We start from the raw sequence: 26,999 nt of genomic DNA, 5'->3' as shown, positions 1-26,999 counted from the left end.
TAAAATGAGTAAGGAACAATTCTTTGTTATCTTGTGTACTGGATAAACCAGCAGGTATCAGAATTCAGATAGAGGCCTGAGGCCTAGCTAGGCAATATCCTGACATCTTGTGTTCTTTACCTACTCCAAGACTCTATCACTGAGGTTTTGTCTAGCTTCTACAGCTTTTTAGCTAAAGTCATCCATAATATTACTAATTAAATTTAAATAACTTTAGAATCATAGAATCATCAAGGTTGGAAAAGACCTCCAAGGTCCAGCCATCCCCTATGTTCATCTCCTTAATGTCCTTGTTAAAAAATGTAGAAAATCCCAATACTTGGGCTTAAGTCACAAGCTTATAATGTTACGTATCTGGAATTAGACCAGGGGTTTAAATGGAATTACGGTAGGACATAACGGAAGCCGCAGGCCCTGATGTTCCAAATAATAACTATGGTATCTTTCCTTATTTAGGTAGGGAAAATCATGATTCAGTGTAATATAATACTGAACTGTTTAATACATTTTGGTTTTGTAGGCTTTCCATCACTACTATTGGGAACTTTGAATCATGTAGCATACCTTCCACTTTCTGATAGAGCTTTGAGTTGATGGGGTAGAATCAACTTAGAGTTGATGGGGTTGTACTGGGTCTGGAATTGTAGAATATCCTGACTTGGAAGGGACCCACAAGAATCACCAAGTCAAACTCCTAGTCCCTTGCTGTAGCAAGGAGCTTAATGTCAATCTACAGATCTTTGTTCAAGCTGAATGCACCCATTTCTACTGTAAGGTGTGACTTTTATTCTCTTCCTATTACAGATTTCCTTTTCAAAAATTAATGCTATTAGATATTGGTAATTATGCTTCATGACAGGCTGTCACTGGAGCAATGAAGTTATCTCGTCAACTTTTAGATAATCTTAAAGTATTTGGGGTTTGCTTTGTTTGTTTGTTTTTCATTTCAGATGACATACCATTTCTTTATAGATACCCATTATGTTTAGTGTACAAATTTCTTTGTGCGACTTGTTTCTAACCCCAAAGTAATTTTGGGTCATATATTTGTTTTGTGTTTTTTATGAGGTTGTACTTTATTTATGACCCTCTGCAAGAAGAAAGCTGAATTATTTCTTATAGTCTGAATGTGTTCAGGAGAAGTAATTTGAAAACATAATGGAAAATTAAGCCTTTTACTGAACATAATATTCTCTTTGTTTTCTGTCCTGTACAAAGTTATGTTTTAGTAGAGGCGCCTTAAGTGTTGTTTTTCTCCTGTGGTTCATCCTAACCATAAGTTTTAAAGGATTTGGTTTGATATGTACAGCTGGAGAACATAGTGGGAAAAAAATTGCTTTTTCAAGTTCTTTTTCTGTAATAATAATAATAATAATAACAACATCAAAAAAGACATTTTAGAGTACTAATATATAATTTATGTATTTAAAATCTTTTAAAGGAGATTCCCCAAACCTATACTGCTATTGTACTTTTAACTTTCATTTTTGCTTCATCTGCATTGAATCATCTTTTACTACTTAAAACAGAAATTGGGTTTACTGAAACATTTCAGTTCTGATTATTTTTTAATAAAGATGAAGAAGTCTAACCTAATGAAATCACTGGAATGAAATGAGAAAAATTAAAAAAATAATAATAATAATAAGCTGAAGACTTGAAGATTTTATCAAGTCACACTTGGCTGTATGTTTCTCTGTGCGTACTGTCCTGGATCAGTAGGGTGAGAAACATGCCATGTAAGGAATGACCTTTGCACTGTTAGACTGACTTTTTCTGTTACATTTCCTGAACGGCCAGTGGCACACACCACTCGCATTGCCAACAGTACTTGTGTGTATAACTTCTGTGCCTCTGATCATGAAAACCTGCTTTGAGATGAGCAGTAGTGCTGAATTCAGATTTTTTTCCCAACAGTTCAGACCTATAAAAATATATTTCGTAGAATGCACACACATCTGTCAGTTTATCAGGTATCTGTGAAACATCATAATGGACAAGCAGCTTTATGATTTATGAGTTTGCTGACTTTTTCATATTCTTAGAAATGAAATGCTTTCTGCTCCATGCAGATTGTCTGATAATTCAGTGATGAAATGTGTAGGTGTATTTGTGGTGTAAGGGATGCAGTTTATATATTGCTTTGCAAATCTCAGGTCTGGTGTAGCAAGCTCTTGAACTCGTGTCCATGCCCCTGCACATGGATCTTCTGGGGAATTTTGCAAGCTCCACTTTTGTTGCAATGACCTTGTCCTTTCTGATGAGCCTATGCTGTTCCAGTGCCACTTCCCCTTTTTACTGTAAGAGGTGAAACAATTCCTAGAAGGACTTTAACAATGCTCCAGATGCTGCTCATCCCAGCTTCTGCTTGACTCTGTTAATTGCTCTGTGCATCCCTACTCCTACCCGTATGCTTGGAATTTGGAACCTGCGTAACCACCTCATTCACAGGCAGCAAACTGATCTAATAAGAGATGTCCTCTCCCTCCCCTTTCCTTGCCAAGCTCAAATCTCTTTCAGTCATCTTTTTCCTATCTCCTAATGGCATCTCAGCTCCTAGATTTTGAGGCGTGAAAGAGAAGTGTGCTTTCTTAACTCAGCCTGCAGTGACAACTGGATAATGCTGTGATGAGCATCTTAAGGAACGTCTAGATCACTAGAATGTATAGAGCTATTGTAATTATCCATGCAATTTTCTTGCTTTCACTCCTGTTTTGTTATGAACTTTTTAGCAGCAGACCATTTCTACCAGTGCACAAACCGTAACATCACGTGACATTGACTTTACTCAAACCAGAAGATTTTTGTGCCAAGGTTGTAACATTGTATCATTACTTCATTGTATCTGTGTGAAAATTTTAATTTCACGCCCTGCGGACTTCACTGTCTCTGTGCACTCTGCTCGTGTTGTTGCATAGAAGGGTAAGTCCCTGGGTCACATTCATTTTGTAGTGTGCTTTTTTTTTCCTCTTTATTTTTTTTGTTAGCAAGAGTTCTGTTTCCTTTGAGAGGTCTTGCTGTAAAGTTAGCTGGAGATTTCTGCCAGAAAAATGTTTGCAAGCTTAAAGTGAAAATACTAACTATACTTTTATTAAGTTTCTTAACTTGTGTAAATGGCTTTCTTATTAAAAATAAATATATATATTATATATATATATACACACACACATGGGGCTGTGTGCTACACTGTCAGGTATTTGTACATGACTAGATGCAAATAATTCAGTTAAGGGAGGGAAGACCTATGCTTTTCCCATGCATCCAGTCTGGTTTTACTGAATTGCAGACCTTTCTGTGCAGAAGCCTTTGGTTAATGTTTGCATTGGTTTATGGGGCTTTCTAGTTTGCGGGCACTGGCAGTTTAAGCTTCCCTGGTTGCACCGTGCCTGAACTGTATGGGCAAATCCGAGTCTGATCCTTGATGGTGAGTCCTTGGGATTTTGTCTTATACTGTCAGTGAGGTTTAATACGTTCATGAAAACACCCTAGCCAGTGACCAAATGGCCGAGGTTGGAATGTACCTCTGGAGATTACCTAGTGTAACCCGTTGCTCACAGCAGGGTTAACTAGAGCCAGTTGTTCAGGACGTGTCTAGTCAGGTTTTGAATTTCTCCAAGGATGCACACTCCGCAGCCTTCTGGGCAACCTGTGGCAGTGTTCAACCACCCTCACAGTCAGAAAGCTTTATTTTCTTACATTTGAGTGGGATTTCTTGTGTTTAAATTTGTGCCTATTACCTCATCCATTCACTGAGAAGAGCCTGGCTCTGCCTCCTTTCCTGCCTTTGCTCCAGGCAGAGTTCCAGCTCTCTCAGGCATCCCTTGCACATCAGATACCCCAATCCCTTAATCACCTTCATTGCCTTTCTCTGGCCTCCCTCCAGTGCGTCCATGTCTGTCAGCACTGGGTCTGGCCCTTCAAATGTGTCGTCCCACCAAAACATGGGAGAGAGGAAGGATCACCTCCCTCAATATGCTGGCAATGCTGCTTTCTATGTTGGCTTATATTTATTTATTTATTTTGTGTTCGAGGGTGACAAGTTCCTTCTTGGCAGAGCTGTCTTCCAGCCGGTCAGACATGGCATGTACTGGTGCCTGGGGTTATTCTTCCCCAGGTGCAGGACTTCGCATTTTGCATGGCTGAATGTTATCAGATTATTGTGGGCCCATTTCTCCTGCCTGTTGGGTCCCTCTTTGAATGCTTTCTGGTCCTTCTCATCCTAGAATTTATTCAGAAGGAAATGGGAATGAGAGTGTTAGCATTAGTCTCTTGAGCCGTTAAATGCCCGGCCTTATTTTGTAGTGTATCAATGACGTGATGCAGTTTCTGACAGAAGCGTAGACTATCCACAGGTGTATGGTTATCGAAAAGTAATCCTGCAGAGCCCAAGATCATCTTTTCTAGTTACTGCTGGGAATGAACAAACTAAAATTTCACTTCCCTGCCCATCTGTTCAGCAACCAAAAGTAGGTAATTTATCTCAGTGGGACACCTACCACCTGTGTAAAGTTTTTGAAAGAGGTTGTTAGCGTGCGATGACTACAGCCAAGGGACACCAGGCCCGAGTGCCTCGTACTCCATGCTTTACTGCCGGCTTTTCCTGTAGGGTGCCTTCTAACTCGGTACTTGCACAGTGTCAAACCTGTTCGGTGCCTGTGTCCCTGTGAAGCTCACAATGATGCTACCTGCTTTGCCACACGGCATGCTCTCGTGCCGACAGTGCGCAACTCCTCACCAGCAGTCACCCCTCTTTGACATGCTAAACCAGGCACCACCAGCACACTGCATTTTTTTTTTTTTTTGCAGCTACTGTTTTATCTCACTGGCTTCTCTTGAATTATGTATCCTCATCTTTCATGTATGAAATCTCAGCTGATTTAAAGATTACCCCAGAGAGTTCAGCACACCTGGAAATGAATGGAACAGCAGATAGTCCCAACCATTCCACCACAGAGCCAGAGGTTTAACAGTGCAAACCAGGAGCTTTTACAGCAGTTGGGTTCTGGAATACAGTTTTTATGGGAGCGTTGTCTCTTCACGTATGGTCTGCACCGAAGCAATCAATACATTGGGATGCCAAGAATTCAAGCTCGGTGGCAATGTTTGCTCTCAGGCAAAACGGATTGAATGAGTTCAGAGAAAGAGCTGACATGTAGCGAGATTGTGGGCTGTTCTGTTAGGGCTAGGCACCAAGGATTTCATTAGATAAGGTACCCGAAATTGTGTGTGCCTCTCACTGGGAGGTGAGCAGAACAGAGCAAGTGAATGCAAATCTGGCTGAAAAGCACTTGCTATCTGATGTGAGGCTTCTGAGTACATTATGAAGGAAAAAGAAGCCACTGAGCGTAAACTACATATATAATGTCAGCACGATACAGAATCACAAGGCATGTAAAACTTAACTGCTCTACCCTATAAAGCATACTTCAGCTTCTTCATCAGGAGTTGTGGTCACTCTGCTCCCAGCAGAAATTAGACTTCAGATGAACTGTAAGATCCTATTCACCTCTCTTATGCTAGCATAACTGGCATAAAAGATTATGCCAGTTACTATGCCATTACCATTAATGAACTTATACCAATTAAGTGCTGAGAGCAACAGAGCTCAAGTTCATGGTTCAGTCTGGCCAGAAAATGGGCTTTTTGCAAGGCAAAATATGTCCATTTTTTAAAATGTTGACTATTACTATATTTCAAATTTAAATTTTTCTGGATTTTTAGGCAGCTTCAGCCCCATTAGCTTTCCACCACACCACCCTGCAAAGCATCCTTTCCTCTCCTAACACTCCGGCTATGCACCCAGCTCATGACTGGAGATGACCAGGGCATTGTATTTTCTGATAAAAATTCTTTTTAAAATCAGGTCTCCCACTGAACACTTTTTTTCTCACTACTTGGTTACTTCTGCCCTTCCTATTTTTCTCCCTGCTCCCTACCAAGGGACTGGTACAAGCACAGGGGCTGTCATCATGGCCTTGCTGTTCCATGGATCAGGAGCTAGAAGATGTTTGCATTTACCTCTGGAGTGTAATTCTGACTGATGGGTTCTTATCAGGGTTGCCAAGTCCATCCATCCAATTGTCTATTTCTTTTTTGAAGACCAAGCAACCATAAAGTTGAAAACCATGTTGTATTTTTGGAATCTGAAATTTCAGACAATGCATTTATGAATTATTTATGGGGAATGCGTTTTCAGTAATGTGCGGCATAAAATGGAATGAATGCGTATCCATACTTGCCCTGAACTCTCCAAAGTGCATGCTAATAAACAGAATGATAACCTACCATCACTTTTGCCCTGTAAGATTTACAGTGCAAGCACTTTTTTTGTATGGTTTAATTCAAGTCAGTTTGTCAACTTAAAGCTCTAGTGTTTTGTTTTAAAGTACAACTTGGTGAGTGATTTTCTATTACTTAAAGAAATCTAACTGCTTTTTTCCCCCTATTTCAACCAGAGTTAGTGTCTGTAAATTTTTGTAGTCATGCTGGCGTAGAGCCACTCTAAATTATGCTTTAATTCACAATTAGAAGGAAGTGGCAACTGTGCAGAGCAGCAAACCTCTCATTTAAAATGGCCATTATACAAGATCATGATTCTTCAGAATGATTAAGATATTGAAGAATAATTAAGATATCTTTAGATTTTCGGTCATTTAGAAGTGCTGGGCTTATTTAATTTTTTTTAAACCTCCCTGAAACAGCTTTTTCTGTAATGACAGTAATACAGGACTCTGTATTATCACAACGTGGTGTTTACTGGTATCTGAATTGTCTAATGGTAACTTGTTTTCACTGATATAGCTGACAGGGCAGAGATAATTAAGAAACAAAAGAATTTGAGTTTCTGAATAGCTGAATTTTGCTATTAAACACTCCATGTCGCAGCAGAAGAAATTAAGCTGACGAGCAGGAGGGGAAGAATAGTACAAATCCACAGGAAGAGTTTGTGTTTAGGTACAGCAGTTGACTATGTAAAATATTTCACCAAGGTAGAGGAAAAAAATAAAAGAGGTAAAAATAAATAAATTAATTAATTAAAAATCCAAGCATTTCCAAGGAGTAAAATAGAGGTTTTGCAATACCTGTTCATCCTGACACAACAAATAATAGCAGATAGGGAAGAAACAAAGCTCCTGTGAGCCAGTGGCAGAACTTCCATTGGCTTCCGTAGGGTCATGATTCCACCCCAATATATACCTAAAACTACTGCAGCCCGATTTTGTTCTTCTGCTTAATGAGGTTTTAAATCTTGCACAGCTAGTAGCAGTTCTTGCCACAATGGTTAGAAAGTCAATGAAAGCTCACAGTTCAGTAACTAAATGACAAAGTAAGAAACTTTGGAATCATAAAATGGTTATAAGTGCTTGACCTAAAACTCTACAGATCTCCCAGTGACTACAACTGAAGCAAAAAGTTGATTTATTATCTGGCAGTCTGGGAATATGGACTGAGCTTGTGAAGAAAGGCAGATAGCTAATCCATGTAAATGATGATGGACTTTGCAAGCTGGATTTTTTTTTTTTTTTTTTTTTTTTTTTTTTTCCTGAGCTATGCTCCTTATTTTTTTTTATTTTATTTTTTTACTTCTTTAGTACCTACAAAGTTCTAGCTATTGTATGGGGTATAGGGTAGTCCCAGCTTTGCTGAAAGCACACTAGGAAAAAGAAACGAAACATGAAAAAGAAATCAAAACTAAGGGGCAAGACCCAGAATGGCAGGGAGGAGGTGCAGAATTGCACTATGCCTTACATATGCAAACCCTTTGTCAGAGGCTTTAGCAGATTATAAAAGAAAAAGCATAATTTTAAAGATGATTCATTGAATTAGAGCTTGCTTTGAGGGGAAAAATGCTGGGGGACAAACTTGTAAGAGCAAAAGAAATTGAGAAGAAAGGCTGTTAAGGCAGGAGAAGTAGGGGGATGAGGTATGGCAGGAAAGATGATGACAGCTTAGTTTTGGCCCAGAACAATAAAGGGTGAAGATCTCGCCAAAGATATGCTGTGATGACAGAGTGCTTAAAGGGAATAAAAGCTAAGCATGCTCTGAAGTGCAAAGTTATTATGTAATATCACAGCAGAATCAGGGCCTCAGGTGCTGTACATATACTGAGGTTCATTTTCTGATCTGAAGAGCTTTCAGACTTGATGAGACAGAAGCGGGTATGTGGGAGGGGAGAGAAGGACAATACAAACAGAGTGATTGCAGAGGTGGTTGTTAAACTCCATGGTAGTTCCATGGTTCTGTAATTCCTTTCTTTTCTACTAAAACTTCATTCTAAATTATTCTTCTGTCACTGGCAGATATGATTTAAAAGGTTTCTTTACTTCTCAGCACTCATGTCTTTGTTCGCTCTCCCCCTTCCAGAATTATTACAACCTCAGTTATGCCAATTCAGCTGCCTGCAGCCATACCTTAAAAAGAAACGATCTGGGGTTTTTGTTGTTTTTTTTAACTACTAAAAGCACACAGAGACAAAAACAATAAAGAAGTTCTTTCAGTTGTATTTGACAGGTTGGTAACATGGCAGCAGAGTCTGAGTGAGAGTCCAATGAGGAAATAATAGAAAAGGCTGAGTTTCCAGTAGCAAAAAGGTAGGATAACTGAGGGGTGGGAGCCCTGAGACAGGCGTGTGAAAAGGTGAGGAAAAGGTGTTGGTCTCTGACTAGTGGGTAAGTGAAAATGGCTTGTTTGTTTAGCAAGGAGGAATGAGAGCAGCAGTAACTCTTAGTTCAATAATGACAGCCAGCTGGCTGTTATCATAGGTGAAGCCACGGTGAAAGCTGTGGAATAAAAAATCTCTTATCAGACCTGACTTAGGACGAAAGTTTTTCGATGCTGATGCTGAACCCAGTATCCTTTAGCACACTGGCTCTGCACAGTATGCAAAAGACCAGGGGCAAACAAGCAGTGCTCAACCTCTTTTAACACCACGTCCTCTTTACCTCTTTACTACTGTGTATCACACTGAGAAGGTTGTCTACCACTGCTCATTTTGGTTAGTGAAGGTGTGATGCTGTTACCAAATTCTGTTACTTTTCTCCCTGTGCTTGCATGCAAAGGCTGTAATCTCTGATGTCATTTTCCACCAGATATTGCAAAAATTGTTAGTAACCCCACAAAATGAGGCATTCTGTTCATTAGTTTGTAGGTCCGACAGCACACAGCGCTGCGTTACAGTGCAGTGTGTCAACACACACAAATTAGGAAGGGCGCAAGAGCTGTGAAAGCAGCAAAAAGGCTGTTGTCATCTGAGTCCTCAAAGGCGTGCGCTGTGTGAGTGGTGGAGGGAGCTGGTCTCCTCTCGGCTTCTGTGTAACCACACGTGGGGAATGTGGTGCTTGTTTCTGGGTGATCGTTTACTGGAAAGATGCTGTCAAAGATTGGAGGAGAGTGGCAAAATCTGTTGCTGTGCTAGAGGTATTGATTTATGAGAGAAGATTAAAATACGCGTGGCTCAGATAAATGTTGACTGAGACTGGAGCAGAAGGGAGAAATGTAATGATATTCAAATACTTAAGGAGTATTTGCACCAAAATAGGAGACGGATTTTTCAGTACTGTGCAAGATCTTTAGCTATAACAAATAGTGTGAAACTGGAAGGAAGAAAAAACCTCCTTGTCTATCTCTAGCTGACTATCAGAAACACATTCTTGTTCTGTGTTCTTGTTTGCAATACATAGTTTTTCCTCCTACAAAACTCTAAAGCAAAAATTCATGCAACATTTGTGGTGTTTTCCATGCTATTCTGATCTCCTAAATTGTATATCTTTCCCCTTGGACTTTGTCTGTGTAGACTGTTTGCTTTTTTGGACAGAGAATCACTCTTACAAGTGGTTGTAGAGTAGGTCCCCCTGATCAAGGCCCTTTAGGTTATACTGTAGCCAGTAAATAAGTAATAATGGTAATGATAGCATGAGATATATTTGGCTGTGGAATGGATTCCCTAGGAGAATAGCAAGAGGCTGATTATTAGCAAAAAAAATGTTAGGAAGCACACTGTAGGGAATGGTTCTCTGTCAGCGGGGAGATGGCTGGATGATCTAATAAGTCTTTTCCTTCTCTGGGTTATGATTCTGTGAATACTGCCTCAGAGTGTTCTCTAAAAGTCTCTGATACTATAAGCTCTCCATTATGTGGGTGTGGGTTTTACAGCACTCCGGGAGGCTTTTGCTGAGGACACTGTAAATATATTCTGTTTTACATTGTGTGATGTATTTTAAATAAAAGACTTAGATCTTTTTTTAATTGCTTTGAACTATTCTGCAGTCTGATCTTTTTCTTTAAGAATTAAGAAACTTTGAGATACTTTTGGAAAATACAGAACAGTTACAGGCAAGAAATACATTGCAACCTGGAGTTGGTTTAAATACATACAGCACTGCTGAATTTGCCTCCTCCTGTTTCCCATGGTGAAGTGTCTGTTCCGAGTCCCAGCCTGCATGAAAGTGAAATGGGAATCTCAGGCTAACTGGCACGGTCCCTTTGTCTCTGAGTCCCTATTTAATCTTGTTCATTCTCTTGCTGCTTCAGCCTCAAAGATTGCACTTCTCTGGGTTCATTTTTGGGGGTTTCAGCATCCTGAGAAGTTAGTACATGGGGATACTCCTACAGGGGTTTCTTTGGTCACTGAAGATCAGGTCACAGGAAAGACAAGGTTCCCTGTCATGACTTGTGGCTTTCTGGAGAATGACTGCAAAATCATCTTCTCTTTTCAGCTTTCATTTCCTATCCTACTAGTCTCTCCTTTTCATTGACAAGTTCATCTCAGGCTTGCTGGGCCAAATAGCATACTGGCTAAAATCTGGCTTATACTGATACAGGAGGGAGGCAGAGAAGAAAGAAGCCGAAACACTGGGTAGGATGTTGAAGATCCTGAACCCAGAAATCTACTGACACAAAGAAAATCCACCACCCACAGTGTGTATGAATTTTCAAAAGGCCATTATCAAGGTTTCACACCAAAGGTCGTTAACGAAACCAAGTTTGCACAGGATTGGAAGAAAGTCCTTTTATCTGTTTACGGATCATTTTATGATAGCAAGCAAAGGGACTTAATATACTTTTGTCATGATGCAGAAGAGTCAGCAGGGACCAGTGTTGGGATGGTTCTTCATCAGTGACTTGGAACAAGAAGTAAACAGCAAATTTTTTTAGATGACATAATATGCTTGTGGATTACACTAAATTCTTTTGGGTAGTCAAGTGTTGTGTCTATAGCAAGAAACTCCAAAAAAGCATCAAAAGTGATGGATGAAAAGGTAATTTACCTAGGTAAGAGTCATCAACACCATGTCTACATGATACTGAACTCAGAGTATCATACCATAGAACCATAGAATAGCTTGGGTTGGAATGAACCTTGAAGATCATCTAACTCTAACTCCCCTGCCATAGCCAGGGATGCCACCCACTAGATCAGGTTGGCCAAGGCCCCACCCAGAGGAGGTGATTACAAGTTGTAAAATCAAAAGCTTCACAGAAGCTTGTGGATACACAAGCCTTGGTGTACCCACGTTTTGATTCCTCTGTGTTCTTTTGGTCTCTGCCTCTCAAGAAAGAGCAGAAGCTAGAAAAGATGCATAGGACAATCAAAATGATGAAGGGGATGAAGCAGCTGCCACAGAAAGAGAGACAAAAAAGCTACGGATAGAAGGAAACTAACTGGGAAAATTATCAAGGTTTGCAAAGTTGTGAACGTGGACAAACTGAATATGGAACTGTTGTTCACCAGGTACCATCAGATGAGAGGGAGTAACTACGGTCAATCCTTAAAAAGCATTTGATGAAACTACAGGAATATTAATTTAAAACAAGCAAGAGGATGTCTTTCCATGGTAGTGAACCTTCCGAGCTTGCTCTCACAGGACATTGTGGAAGCTGAAAGTTGAAAAATAAATCAGACATACTTTTGGACAAAAGATTGATACTTGGGTGTTGAAAGGATGAGCCAGGGATATAACCTGTAGCATCCTTAGCGCAAGAATTGTGGACACAGGAATAAAGATGGCAGAAAGTGGCTAGGACTCCTGAATTTGGGCAGAGTTCTGCCCATCACCAATAGAACCTGGATTAGCTTGAGGTGGGTAATCATTCAGTCATCCCAGCCAGTTTTTCCAGATAACCTCAAGCCGTAACACCACTGTGTTGTCTTCATGTTTGGGGTAGCTTGGCTGCTAACACCATACCTTACCTGCATCTATTTTCTCCTGTGGAAGCTGCTTTTATTTGCCCTGTTTGTTCCAGTCAAGCAGGGATTTGACATTTGCTTTATAACAACAATAAGCTTGGTTTCCTTTTCTGTAAAATGGGTCTTTTCCTTACCCCTTGAAGGTGTTTTTAGCTGCATTTAGCGTTTGTAAAATGCTTGGAGGCAGATGGTGTTTTATGAATACAAAATAGTGTTAGGCTTTGTACTTGGGCACAATACTGTACCGTAATTCAAAGGCAATTCATGTAACATTAGTAAATCACTTTGAACTTTATGTTGAAAATATAAGCAGTAGTATAAAAATAAACCTTTTTATTTCCTCTGGTATATACAGTTAAATAAAGTAAGCCTATATAGCTACTAATCTCCAAAACCGTATTGCCAGTATGCTTTGTTGAAATGCCATCACCTTGCAGAAGAGACATTCTGTGTTTTGTACACATTTATGGTTGAAGAATAAATTTTCAGAGACTGTAAATGAAAAGATATCTCTGAACATAGTGATCAAATAATATCTGACAGTGCTTGTTTAAAGAAATATACATATATCTCACTGCCAGAGTATTTATGGCTCTAATAAGTTTAGTTATTTTGCCTCATGGGGAAATTTCTGCTCCTCCAAGTATCAAACTTGTTTGGTGTTGCGCTGTTTTTTCAGGAAGGAGCAAATGATATTATTAGTTAAATGGGACTGCACAATGCAAAAATACAATAGCATAGTTTAAAAATTGAACACCATATAAGAAATATAATATATTTTACCAGCAATGGGAAATAGACAAACATTAAAAATTTAATGACACATCCCAAATGTCTAAACGAATAAATAAACAAACATTGCTGTTCAGCTGATTGATGTGAGGATCCTCTGTGGTTACCTTCAAGAGCACTGTTTTCTCTAATATCCTGCACAGTAATGAGTTCTGTGCATCACTTCTGTGTAACCTGGCCATTTTTTCAGTACTGTACATTGTGGGACTGTCTGAACTCTGATTTTTCAGCAGGTTTTATTAGACAGAATACCAAGTGGTTTCAGGTGATTTCTCAGCAACCATCCTGGGAATAAGTGGTCTTATGGTTCCCAGAGCAACAGCCACATTTGCGTGTTTGTCATAAAAATGCAAGCACCTTCCTTCCCATTCAATTTTGAAATATATTGCAAGGTAAGATGCACCTGTAGATGTTCAGAGTGTTGTATTCTGCTGCACGGGCAATGGAACAGAAATACTGTGCAACGAAAGGTTTGACTCTGTGCCAACCTGTGCTCAATTTTGTACTGTTTCCTTCTTTAAAATGTGAACTTTTAATGACCTGTTGTAAATCGTAATGCTTTATGATGTTTTCTCTTACCTCAGTGATGGACTACAACTGTCTTTTACATTAAGAGTTTATAAACTCTACTAGATACGTATTTAATTAGGAGCCAATGCTGGAAGTTTGTAAGAAAATTTCCACAAACACTTTAGCATCTGAGGAGCCGAATTTCCAGCAACCTTTGTTAATTGTACACAGGAGACTAGGAGAATACCGTCACGGTATGGTGCAATGCCTGACCAGGGTGGGTTTAGCCACCCAGGTCACAGTTCTACACTGACACAGCTACAAAGGTTTGATCCCTGTGGTAGCTCTCAGGTAGTCTGGGCATCTCCATGCTGCTCTCTGTTGAGCTGTATTTGGAGTTTTACCTGTACATTAAAAACGAAGGTCAAATTTCTTCATTGAAAGAAGAGTTTCAGTGCTTATCTTGGTCTGTTCTCTCAACATCCTCTTGTTTGTGGCCCTGCCTTCCTTATGCTTTATATGCCAATTCTTTGTGTCCCCTCTCCTGATGGAATTTATGGAGACTCTATGATATCTAAATAACTTCTAATCCAAGCTTGTAGAGTAGCCTTCATAAACTTTCTTCTGCCATGGAAAAACATGCAGACTTTCAAGCTTAAGAAGGTCAGAGGAAAAAATACAAATGGTGTAAATGTCAAGACTGGGCTTAGAAAACAGATTGTTTTCCAGTCTGTTCTGTAAAAGACTTCCCAGCATACTGGCAGCTGTTGCTAAAAGGTGAAGACCGACTGTATTGTCACCAGCTTTAAGGGGACAGCTGTCCACCTCATTTCCCTTCTGTTGAAAGGGCCAAACACATAAAAGAAAATGTATGTAAGCATCTAGCACTGATGGAACACTTGGTTGCTTGGCTGAACATCTGTGTGCGAGGAATTTCTGTATGTAGTTCAATGTACAGTGCTGCTACTTCTGCAGAACATTTGGGATTTTTTTCTTCTGGGGAAGCATGAACGATGGCTTCTCTTGACTGTTACTATCCATTAAAAGAGCATTCTGTATTCACAAGCCAAGTTTGCCAGATCAGTTTTCATGTCTGAAATGTTCTGACTTTTGGGTGCCTGATGCTGCAGCTTTGACTTTGCTGAAGCCATGAAGTGTGATCTCAATAATCTGTTTTTGCTTGCACATTTAGGCAGATCATGGAAGGAATACATGTGCTGTTTTTAGAGAAAGCTTCATCTTGGGCTTTGAGCATTCTGTGTCTCTTTAAATATTCAGATACAAATAAATAGTGAGAAAATTGTCTTTGCAAGCTTAAAACCATTCTAGGTCTACACTGTTGCCTCCAGCCAGATGCTGTCTGATGTTGCCTAGACAAACCAGGGCAAACTATTATCATGGGATTAAACACTAAATACCTGCAAGGAGCATTCTCTTTATCAGATAGCGCTCTGTTAGCAGAGTTCATTCACTTTATTGCATATATAACTGTGGTGTCAAATAGACTGATTTACAACACCTGGTCTTTTACATAATCTTTGCTATTTGCTGCTCTTGTAATCTGCCAAATCATTTAGCCTTCCTGATAGCAGAAATGCTGTAAAACTTAGATAAACTTGCAGAAGAAATAAACTCCAAAGTACTGCTGAAATCCAGGGCCTGCACGTTTGCTATAAATGCACTGGCTGGTTTGGTTTCCCCCTACCTAATCTGTGATTGAATGTGGCTGCTGGAGAAATTGAAATTTTATGATAGCACTACAGTCAGCGGAGATAAGCATTTGTATGCTAGACTAGATTAATCTAAAAAGAAGTTTTAGGTGTGGCTAATGAAACCAGTGTATGTGTTAACTGGTTTTCTTTGGGGTTCAAAGCATCTGTGTATATCTGTAGAGTCTAGTCTAAAACTTTCTTTATGTGAGAAAGTCTAATATAGCTATGTGATAGTTCTCACTAGCAGTATATCTTATTCTGTATTACACCGGGGATATTTTTAGGGAGCCTCGGTTTTTAGAGGGTACTTTCTGAATGCTAATACAAACAACAGGCCCATTTATAGTGGTCTTACATGTCTGCCTCTGTCCGTCTGAAGTTCTTGGTTAGAGTAACTCTAAGACATCACATTTGGGTTGGGTTAGCCATTTGAAACAGTCCATTTGAAACAAAACTGAAGCTCTCTTTTTGGGCTTGAGTCACTAATTTCTGTCTATTAGAGGTAATTTTGAACAGACATAATAGAAAGACATGTAGACACATGAAAAATATGAAAACATCTGGCAAAATATGTTTCTGATCGGATGAACTGCAAGCTAGTACACCTGAAGGAAATTAATACAGATAGTCAGAGGAGAGAGCGCTGAGATGCGGTTGTATTGAGTCAGGCTGTGTTAGGAATGATGGCTACCATCAAATTGGAAGGATCAATGAAAATTAAAGGAAATTAAAGAGTTGGCTTTTGGAGCAATAATAGAATAACTAAGATTGCCATTAATATCAGTATTAACCCACCAGTGCCCCAGTTAACTCATGTAAGCTGAGGAAGTATTTCAGCATTTCTTGAACGTGGCTACAGGTTAGCTTGTCACAGTCAGTGTTCTGACAGCTGCTGGGACTAACACTCACCACTGGAGCTAATGAAGGGTATTTTGCACAGCTTTGCTGGTTTAGGGAAGAAAGTTGCTTTACCTCCTGCTGCTGCACAAGGAGACTGGACATTACGAGTGGTGGTCTACCTCTGGAAAATCCACTGGTCTCTGCTAATCTTTCACATCAATAAACTGTTGTGAATATTTGTACTCAAGATTTTCATCCCGTCTGAGTTTAGGAACCTGACCCAGCTGGCTGATTTGGTTGAGTAGTCTTCCTAGGCTGCCCCTGCCTTGAATGGAAAACCCAAGGTTTTTCCACCATGACTCAAAGCAGGAAACAGCTTGAGATTTTTCCTCGCTCTGTGGATGAACTCTTTCTCCTTAAGTGACAGGGACCCTGCAGAAACCAACCAGCCACACTGATACCTTACTTGGGTGCTGTGAATAATGTTCTCTGCATGTGAGTGCCTGAATTATTTCAGCACTGGGAATGTTAGGCAGGCTGGTGTTAACAACAAAATGGAATGAAGGGGACTTTTAGGTAAAACTCTGGAGTTATATCTCTTAGATTAGAGAACAGCCTCCCTGGGGAGGCAGGGAACCGGTATTGTTTAAGACATTTAAAATTGGACAGGAGAAAATGTATTGTAATGATCAATCCTGTGCTGGTATTTGGATCAGGTCTTGTCTTGTGTGAATATTAATAGGAAGTCTCTGTCTAAAGTACCTGCCATTATTCAGCGTGCGTTACTAGCTAACACTGGCCTGCAACCTTCCCCCACATCTGTACTCACGCTTAAAGGACAGCCTGAGTAATGTCTAGCACCTTTGCCTTCTCTCGTGGTGCCTGAAGTGTTGATTTTGTAATGCCTTGCTTAGATTATATTCCTTCAGTGCTTCCACCAGACAGACTCCATATAGTGCATAGAGATTTACAGGAAGCACGTGTAGTTTGTGGCAATAATAATAAAGTCTCCTGCTGTTTTCAAATCCCCGGGAAACTAAATCAAGTGTAGAGGTCTATTCAAAAAAGTGCAGCGAGTGTATAAGTCACTTTGCCATTACCTGTGTGGGTCTGTCTTGTACCTGTTCTGTGTATTTGGCTGTTATATCTCTGAATCCTGTCCTCAATCTCCAGAGTGTGACTAAGACATTACACACATCAAATGGAAAAGCTGATGAAACGGCTTAAAATAACCCAAGCACCCATGCTTTGCTCGCTTCTTTTTCACCACCTCTGTGCTGGTATTCCTCATATGAACTCGTACAGCAAAATTCATTCTGGACTGATGGCCCCCATTAGACAAGCCTAGGTCTAGTCTGGATTAAGCAGGTGGAGGGATTGGATTCAATGCCTGTGTGATGCTTACTGGAACTCCAATTTCTTGGTGTGTTTCTGTAGGTATGAAACCTCTCTTCTGGACCTGGTTGAAGCTATGAGTCCCATATCTACCCCAGGACACCTCTACAGAGAGTTATGTGATGGGAACAACATGCACACACCTCGTCATGTGAGCCGCAGGCCGTCGTCTTGGTACCAGACCCTGTGCAGTTCCAGAAGCAGAGCAGATGAGATAGAGGAGAGCCGGCTGCTCGAGGAGATTTTCTTCATTTGACACTGCTCTTTATTCTACAGCCCTTCTGTAGAATTTTTAGGAACTTTTTGTTTCTGATTTGTTTGTGTTAAAGTACCATTTTTAAATTATTTGAGTGACAACTGATTGTCTTCCCTCTTCTAATAGTTAATTAGCATCCAGTTTCATTTTGGAGTTAGTAATCATGGTGCAAGAATGTTTGTGGGATAGACCAATCAGAAAGCGTTAACTTTTTTTTCTAAACCTTTCATGTGGCAAGTAATCATTCTAAAGCAGATTTTTTTTTCATCTACAACATTTTCTAATAGATTGAAGTCACAGTTTTGCCAGTCTCATATCAGAAGTATATTTCATTATTGATTTTTAGCTCTAAAGCAGTTTGCAAGAACTGCCTAACATTCAAGAACCATAACGTTCAAAGTAGATTATTTTCTAATTAAACAAGTCTGTTTAAAGCCTGGCATATTATAAAGGTACAAGCACTTTACTACTTTTTTCAGTGATTTTATGATCTACCTTTTCCTTCAGCATTCTGATGTTTAACATGCTGGGTTTTTAGGGGGTAATATCATAAGCTCAACTATACAGTGTCTAATAACATTAATAGACGATGTTGCAGATTGAGGTACTAGGCATCCACGTGAAATGTATTCCTCTTTAAATCAGTGCTATTTGACATAGTTTATGCGCTGGGAGACCTAACCCTGAAATAGCAGAACACAGTCAGATGTTGTAGTGGTCCAAAACCTATGGGATGTACTTTTCAAGATGAAATACATAGTTGTGGTAGGATAAGAACAGTCTTAAGACATTTTCACTAACTTGCACTATTTTGATCTGGTATCCAGGCTCCATTGTAAATAAGACAAATCAGTAATTATTTCCACCAGCGGCTCGCAATGCACATTTCCCTGCCGGCTTTAATTATTCATGCTGTATCTATTTCAGTTTATTTAAATGCACTTCCATCTACTGCATGTACTTGGTTATTTAAAGAAATGTGCAGAATTGGTAAAAATGACTGCAGATTACAGGATTAATGGTCATTTTCTCCACAATGCAGTGTTCATATTTTATTGTAACAGTAGCCACCGGCATGTGTTCCTAGAAATATGAGGCTAAAATACTCATTTTGCACAGTAAAATTGCAGCGAGGGAAAGGTAGAATTGAGCCAGTACAGACAAGTTCTAGGCCATTTGCTCCCAGACACCAATTGGTGGGCCAGTGCAGCTTTTTGCCGGTCTCTTTAGGCAGCCCTGCTTATCTTAATGGCAGCAAGTTGCTGCTCTGATCCTTGGGGTATCGCTGCTGCCTGCCTCCAACATGCTCACTCTTGTGCACGGCTTGGTACTCCTGTGCTCTGTGAGGAGCTGGCAAGACTGCAATGAGGCATGCCGTGCCTCCTGGGGAAGAGCAAGCATGATGCAGGATATGTAGCATGCACCCCTTGGCAGCACCCTGCTTTTAGAGCAGTGAAATAAAAGGAGAATGAAGGGGGAGGTAAACCTTAAGTTATTCTGAGCTGTTTCGTTCAGGCTCAGGCTTAACCACGAATTAGGTGGTACCTTTTCCTTGTGTCCCAGCTGAATTTTTAAAGGTGCCTGGTGGAGTTCACAGGAGGGAAGCTCCATTACTGTCCCAAAAAATGACTGCTGTGGAACGGCCCTGCTTGGTCTGTCCTGCTGTCAGTGAAGCATCATAGTTCTTTCCGATATGTCCATCTGCTGTTGAGTGTCCCTCATGTTCTGCTCCCTGACCCTGTGAAGGCACAGGTTTCTGGTTAAAGCCCCAAAGACGTGACAAGTGCCCTGAACCAAGTGTAGCAGATGGGGCACTAGGTTTTCTCACTCAGCATGTTTCTGCTGGCCAAGTAGTCTGCTTCTTTAGGAGGACAGGGAAAGGGTGGGGAAGGAAGAGAAAAACATACAAGGAGCAGCAGGAAAACCGTGGAAAACCATGAAAATTATGACCAGCGCATAGATCTTAAGGTTTTGGTTTGATTTTTTTTTTTTTTTTTGTGGGTTGGTTTTGTTCTTGTTTTTGTTTTGCATTTTTGGGATTTTTAAAAAACAGTTCTCTGATTTCAGTCTGATTGCTTCTCTTCTCTTTTCCAGTTTGACTGAAACTTTAATTGCCTTGTCTAATAAGTGCTAACTGACCTTTTGAAACAGCAAAAAATAGAAGTATATCTGCTGAAAGGTGCCTTTGTGTACCCAGTCAAGAACACTGCATGGGAGCATTACGTTCTTTCGTTCCTCGTGGGTGTCAATGTTTAACTGCTTTAGGATTCCTTATGATCCATTTTGTCCATTAACAATTCTAATTCTGATGGTGACTTTTGACTTGAATCTATATTTTGGTAGTAGCGCTTTTTCAAAAGACGCTGTCAGGGTTGTGGGCTCTGTGCTCAAGGTGCTGTCGATCAGTCAGAGCTACATTGGAGGCATACCTTTATGTAGCCAAGAATTCTACAATTAAGATAGCTGAAATATCTGATGGATGAAGACCTGCATGTTTTAACTATCTGTGAGATGTGAACCGAGAAGCAAAAGCTATTAATTTGGCAGACCCTGCGAAAAATCATTTTTTATAATGCTGGCTCTTGCTCTAGTTATCAGCAGTACATTAGGAATAGTGTTTAGCAGTCAGTGCAAGCGAAGATATTTTGCCATGAGGCACTACAAAGTTGAAGTTATTAAAACATTTATAGCCTTAGAAAAAAAATCAATGATTGTCAAATAGGAAAGGACAAAATCAGTAGTTGGGACTGGGAGGGGAATTGTTTTCCATCTGCTAAAACAGTAGAGGAAATGCAAAAATTAAACTAGCAAAAGCAATCACTTGACAGTGTCCTTTTAAGTTTAAGCTCCTATATTAGGAAGCTGCCGCTGGGGAGTTACTCCAGCCACAGATTGTTTGTCCAGAGTGTTCCCAGTTAATATGCTTTAGCTACACATTGGGCTGTGTTTTACATGAGGCTTTGTGGAGTGACATGACTCCTACTAAGGCTGCTGCCCATACCTTCACTTTGTGTTCTTCCCGAGTGGCTCGTACACATGCACTGGCCATGTTTGTGTAGTTGTTGCTTCTGTGCACCTTGCACGCGGTGGACCTGTAGCAATCACATCCGTTCCACTTGTAGCCTCTCCAGTCTCACTGTTGAGTACCATCTTGAACATATATCTATATATGTATGTGAGGTCTTAATCTAATAAATTATCTGGGGATATCGTTTAATCTTCCAGCCTTTCGTTTATTTGAATTATCTTCTGGCTCCTTTTGTCTGATGCAGATGTAGTAATTGCCATTGACAATATGTTCCATTTTCCACACCATCATATCATGTGTATTCTAAATCTCCAGCTTGCTAAAATAGATAAGGAAATAGTTTTAAACCCTCTCTTTCTCTCCAGGACATGGGTATTGTTGTGAAAAGGAGCAAGACTTCTTTTGGAGCTCGACATTTGGGGAACAGAACACAAAGGAGAGGAGAGATGGGAAGCTAGCACCTTGCTTTGGGACAGAAAGGTGGGGTTTAATAGTAAGGAAGAAAGGAGGGAGACAAAAAAGGACAAGGATGCAGTGGAGAGAACTGAATGAAAGGATGAGAGAAGGTATAATTTGAGTAGAGCTGAGCCAGCTCTGAAGGTAGAGATGATCTGTTAAAATATAGGATGTCAATTAGGGAGAAATGTCTTCAAGCACTGGTTCCCAGCTGGGGCTTATGACCCCTTTCCCTTTTCCAGACCATGCTCCTGCATTTGGGGAGCTACTGTCCAAAGCATACCTGGTAAATCAGGCAAAGGAGGAAATGACCTAACTTTATCTGACCAAACTTTATTTAGGCAGGGAGGCTAGAGCACAGGGAGAGTAGCAGGGTGAAGCCCAGAGGTAACCAAAGCATGGACTGAATTTAATTGCTGGCAGGAAGTGTGGTGTGGGCTTAGATTACAGAAGAATGCGAGACTGGATATAGCAAGAATTTGAATAAGGGAGAAACAAGAAAAACAAAATTTGTAGTGATCCACTGAGCTGTGGAGGTTTGGTGCTAAGGAAGGAGAGGAAGGGGCTTAGCTGTGCTTGAGACAGACTCAGCCTGAGCTATCCAAAAGATATCCCCTGAAAGCGCACATGAGCCCAGGGTTAAACTCTAAAAGTTGCAGCAGAGATTTTCTGAAACGCAACCTCTGAGCAGTCTTTGAATTTGTACCGTCTGAGGGGGAGAGAGCACAACCTGGTTAGTTAGAAACCTCTTTTTTCACTGTTAACAAATTTGTGAAATTGTGTGCTAATTAGTGTATGATTTATAAATTTACATAACTGCCTGCTACATAAGACAACACAGAATATTGAATGAGGTGATTTAAACCAGCAGAAGCACTGAAGTCTGCTCTGACTGGGTGTCTCTCTGGAAAAATGCCTTTCCCAATTTCATACCTGCTCCCCGCATCTCCTGAAGTCTTAACAGCTCACGATGGCAATAAATGTTTTCCTCTAATGTGGTGCCACGTCGCCGCGAGAGAACAGGCTACCTTGAGAACCTTTGGCATGGTTGTAGCAGAGCTTTCACCATGGTGCTTGTGGAGGGTGTTTGGAGCAGAACTCACTAAAAAAAAAAAAAAAAAAAAAAAAGAAAAAAAAAAAGGGCAAGAAAAGCAACTTAGTCTGGTTACTGTTGGTTTTTGACAGTGTGGTTCAAAGGGAATGCTGGTGTGTCCCAGCTGCAGCAAGAGGATGGGGACTTGGGGGAACAGGGTTTGATTCCCAGCTTTGGGAAAGCCACTTTGCTTCCTTCTGCAGCGCTTTGGGATGGGCTGGTGAAGATGATCAGGAATTATACTTATTACCACATCTCTGAAGGGCTGTGACTTGCGCCCATGGCAAGAGGTGCTGGGCATATCCACCAGCAATTTGTCTCTGAACTGTAAGCTGTTGCAGCAGAAGCATATCAGCCAGTTTTTCTCATCCAAGAGAAGCTGAGACTCAGACTTCATATGTTTTGAAGCTTGAGGGGCCATTTCAGGCCTTGGGAAACTGGAGAAACTCACATGTCCCTGACGGATGAGGCCCTGACATATATGAGGTGAGAGAAGCCCAGATGGTCCCAGCAGTGAAACCCATCCACAGGCTGCAGCAACAGATGCCAGTTCCTAGTTTCTTTACTTCAGGAATCATTCTGAATATGTAAAAACAAACAAACAAACAAACCAACATTTCATTCATAGCGTTTAATAACCAGCCTTAGAGCATTAAGTTCGTTCTATCTCGTGTCTATAGATGGAATGTAAAAAAATCAGGAAAAGTTGTCTTTCTGATTGTTTGTTGGCAACTACCTTAAAGACTTGAAGCAAGGATGCAGTTGGAGTCCCTCTCTGAACAGAGTGGTGAGTGTCATGAGCATCAAGGGCAGTGTGGGAGCTCCTCTCCTCCTCTAGAGCTGGTAAGGAAGGAAATGGTGAGGTGGATTCACAGACATAGGGGCCTGTTCTTTCCCAAGCTAGAGTTGTCTGTGAGGTATTTGCATGGAAATTTTAAAAGCACCTTGTCAAAATCTTCCGGTGTTTGTCTGCTATGAAACTGCCTTATTTTGAGGTTGAATTTGTCTAATTTTAATTTCCAGCTGCTGGACATAGTTGTGCTTACAGAAACAAGACAGCACAGTTCCCGTTCCCAGACAGTAAGTACCCCTATGCAGTGGTAAGCTCCCTGCTCAGCCTTCTCTTTGATAAGTGAGGTCCTTTAAGCCTGGTGCGCACAAGGTCTGTTTTCAAGCCCCTGGATGACTTCTAAGGGGTGTCCGTTTTTGAACTTTCTCCAACATCTATGCATCTTGAAGGGTTTGCACTAGAGCAGAATGACAGATTCCAGTTACCATTGCTGTGAATGGTGACAAAGTGGCCCCATTCTGCGCAGTATTTCCCTTTGGACACTTCAGGAGCCTTGTTTGGAGGTGTTGGGCTGGGTACCTGGTCTCATCGCACTGTTTCTCTAGGCTCTGTTTCTTGGAACCAGAAAGTCTGGGTGTGAAAGCAGGAGACCCCGCTAAATTTAGTCGAGTTGAGGAGAAAGAAATAATTCAACTTAGAAATACCAAGCAGAAAAAACAAAACAACAACAACAAAAAAAAAACACATGGGATTCAATTTGTGATGGAGGGTGAACTTTGGGGTGCTGCATCCATGAACTCAGCCACCTTGAAAACAATCCGAAAGGCACATGCTTAATGGCAAGGAGGGAAGCCAGAGAGCAGAAACCCTCAGAGGGGGAAGAGTGAACAAAGCAGGAGGTGATGATACCTGATAGCAACAAAAACAGACAAGAAGACTTTTGAGCTGCAGGTGAGGAGGTGATGACATCTCCAAATTGCACAGGAAATGGCTCCTTGTCAGTGGCTCTGGTGCCCTGGTATTTGCACGAGTGCCTTCAGCACAGGGATCTCATTACCAGAGAGTTTACTGGCAGATTGGAGGGATTTCAGTGAGGAGTAATAAAAATGATCAGGGACTGCTAGAATTGACATAATGAGGAAACAAGATGAGAAGAGTCAGATATTTATAGCTTGGGTGAGAGAGACAATTAAAAGGTGGGATGGGAGATGGACTGGGTGACCTGAAAGCCTTGTCTGTATCTAATAACTTCTCGTTGTGCTGTACAGAGGACTTGAATTTACCAAGGCTGTCAATCTGACTCTTAACAGCCCTAACTTCCCATGTTGAAAAGCTCAGGTGGGTGTACTCTGGCTGTATTGACACTGTCAGAATGTCACTGGTACTGTACTTTGTTTAAAAAAAAAAAAAGTCATCAGCCATGTTGTGGAAAAAATTGACACTTTGACAGCAAAGGGGAAAAAAAATTAGACCTTCATAAAGTGAAAAGCCATTGAAGTCCTTGCTGAGAGCAGGCCTGAATGCAAAGGGCTCCTATGGTGTTAAACCGGTGCTGCTGAGCCCTTCTGCTGTCCGCACGGTGCTCTGCCGAGTGGGGAGGTCCTTGTAGAGGGATGGAGCCTTGTAGAGGGATGGAGCCTTCTTCTGTGCGAGGCAGGTGCTGTGCCACCCAGCTGTGCTCACAGGTGACAACACCCCTCCTTTCTCGTCCCCGTGCAATGCTGAGCTCCGCAGTGGCTCTCTGCTCCTCCTGGGTTTGAGACCCCTGAGAGGAGATGGTGGCACACCGGCCCATCCGAATAATCACTGAATATCCTTGTGATAAGGGTTATTTCAAACTGGGGCTGAGCTGATGGCCGTGTCACACGCTCCTGACCGCCGCAGAGGAGAGACCTCGGGGTTTGCTCTGGACTTGCGAGGCTGCAGCAGCGCTGGGGCAGCTCAGCTGGAGGCATCTTGGTGCCTGGGTCTGCAGGCAAATTAAAACGCCGCGGCTGAAACCAGCAGGGCTGTGCCTGTTAGAGGCACTTTGGGGAAATATCAGAGCGGCGTCTGTTGAGTCTGATGGCGGAGTAGCCGCACTGTTTTAATGATACCTGTGTGCAAAGGCCACAGCTGCTTTCATCCATTTCACATTAGTCTGACTTTCACGGAACAGACATAGCCTACGGTGGTGGAAGGGAGAGAAAGGTGACCAAAAAAAAAAAAGAAAAAAGAAAAAAGCCATCTATTTTTACTACTTTTTCCATGCTTCTGAGCTGTGATACCAAGCTCTGGCTGAGCAACAGTAATCTTATCCAGCATACTGTTGATTTAAGCCTCTTGGATTTATATAACTTTGGAAATGGTAAACTATATTAATTTGCTGTGTTTTCAAGGGAAAGTTATTTATTGAGAGACATTTTTAACTCAAGTGCCAGGAGCCTTAAATCATTATAATAAATTCATGCTATTCAGGGCTTCTTACATTGTAATAAATTTGTTTTAAACATGAATGAGGAGATCCATGATTTCTTTAATATACTGTTATGTATTTCCTTTCAAAATGACACAGCTCACTATATCAAGTAGGAGAATAATAGTGAGAGATTTACAATACTTAAGAATAACACAGCCTGGGAATGTGACATGTTAACCAACAGCGGGCAGGGGGCTGGCGAGAGGGGAGCCCACCGCTCCCGGTGGCATGGGAGAGAGTTAACAGTGTGACAGCAGGTCAGGACAGGAGGGTGAAGGCTCAGCGGGAAGCATCCCTGCAGGATGGGAATCACAGCTGACCCTAACAGTCACCTCCGTTTTACTGTGAAAAGTGCAGCTGAAACACCCAAAAGGTAACGCAGAGTGCTTGCTGCGAGTCACCCTCCCCTTCGTGGCTTCGGGCACCCACCCCAGCCTCTCCACAGGGACCTCATCCCATGGTGGTGCATGTGGATCACATCCCTCAGCGGCCACAAAAGCCTCTGAAGTGCAGTGAGGAGGCACCAGGTAAGCACTCTGATAAATTTTGGTCTCTGTTGTTAATCCCTGATCCCTCATTAAACCTCTGCTAACCCTGCTACTCGCTGCTGGACTGCTGCAAAGAGCACGAGATGATAAAACACACGGCTGGCTTCACATCATGTCCTCCTGGCTTCACGGGGGTCCTTGCGGTGGGCAAAGGAGGAGCTGGGCACAGAGACTGCCTCGGCAGCACAAGCATCCCAGGTCTGGACACAAATCTGCTTCAGCAACACAGCCACGGCTTTCTTGGAGAGCAGAGCCCCTCCACACCGTGTAAAGCTTGTGTCTGCGCCTCAGCCCACTTCATTTTTTCAGGAGCGGTATCTGATCCTTGCAGTGATCTTGGGATCGGGGCTGAGTGGGGCAAAGCATTGCAGTGCCCAGAGCTACAAAGGCCAGTTGGTTCCCTAGTATCTAATGAGACCAATTATTCCCTGAGATGCCCAAAAGCCTCCCAGCTCCCCAGTGCACAGCTGTGCTGTGAAGAAGCCTAACCAGCAGCTCTGCAGAGGAGGCAGACAGATGTGAGGATTGTGCTTGCCGTCTCAGGGCTCTCTGTGCTTTGTTTGGAGTTTGGATTTTTGTTTGTTTGTTTGTTTGTTTTATCATCTTGTGCTTTGTTTGGAGTTTAGTGCTAGTGCTCCTGAGCCACCAGCTGATCTGTAATCCCCGAGGCAGCTGCCTGTAGGATCACTAGAGTTTCATCCATGCAGGTCCTGGCCCCAACCTAAAATCTGCACCACTCTACCGCAGACCTAGCTCTGTTTTGCTTCCAGAGTACTGTAAGACCAGCATCTGGCAGCTATTTGCTAGCTAAGTGAGGGGTTTGGGTCATGCATTGTGCTTGGTCCCAGTGTGCTTGCCACAAACTACATGTTTTGTCTCAGTCCCTAATGAACCCACACTCTCCCTCACCTCTACCAGCACAGGAGCTGAAGTA

At 41.6% G+C, this 26,999-nt stretch overlaps 1 protein-coding gene across 1 annotated transcript in view; it reads left to right on the top strand.

Annotated features, from left to right (window-relative positions):
- KIAA1328 (KIAA1328 ortholog) overlaps positions 1-20,916 on the top strand; it is a 173,348-nt gene extending 152,432 nt beyond the window's left edge. Inside the window, exon 11 of the mRNA XM_035310300.1 lies at positions 17,479-20,916. Coding sequence (XP_035166191.1) covers positions 17,479-17,692 — 214 coding nt within the window. The 3' untranslated portion in view covers positions 17,693-20,916. The remainder of the gene's footprint in view (positions 1-17,478) is intronic.
- The last annotated feature ends 6,083 nt before the right edge of the window (positions 20,917-26,999 follow it).

Source organism: Oxyura jamaicensis, chromosome Z (assembly GCF_011077185.1).
Source record: "Oxyura jamaicensis isolate SHBP4307 breed ruddy duck chromosome Z, BPBGC_Ojam_1.0, whole genome shotgun sequence".
NCBI lineage: Eukaryota > Metazoa > Chordata > Aves > Anseriformes > Anatidae > Oxyura > Oxyura jamaicensis.
Note: the sequence above shows the minus strand (reverse complement) of the source record. Positions and strands in the feature narration are given on the sequence as shown.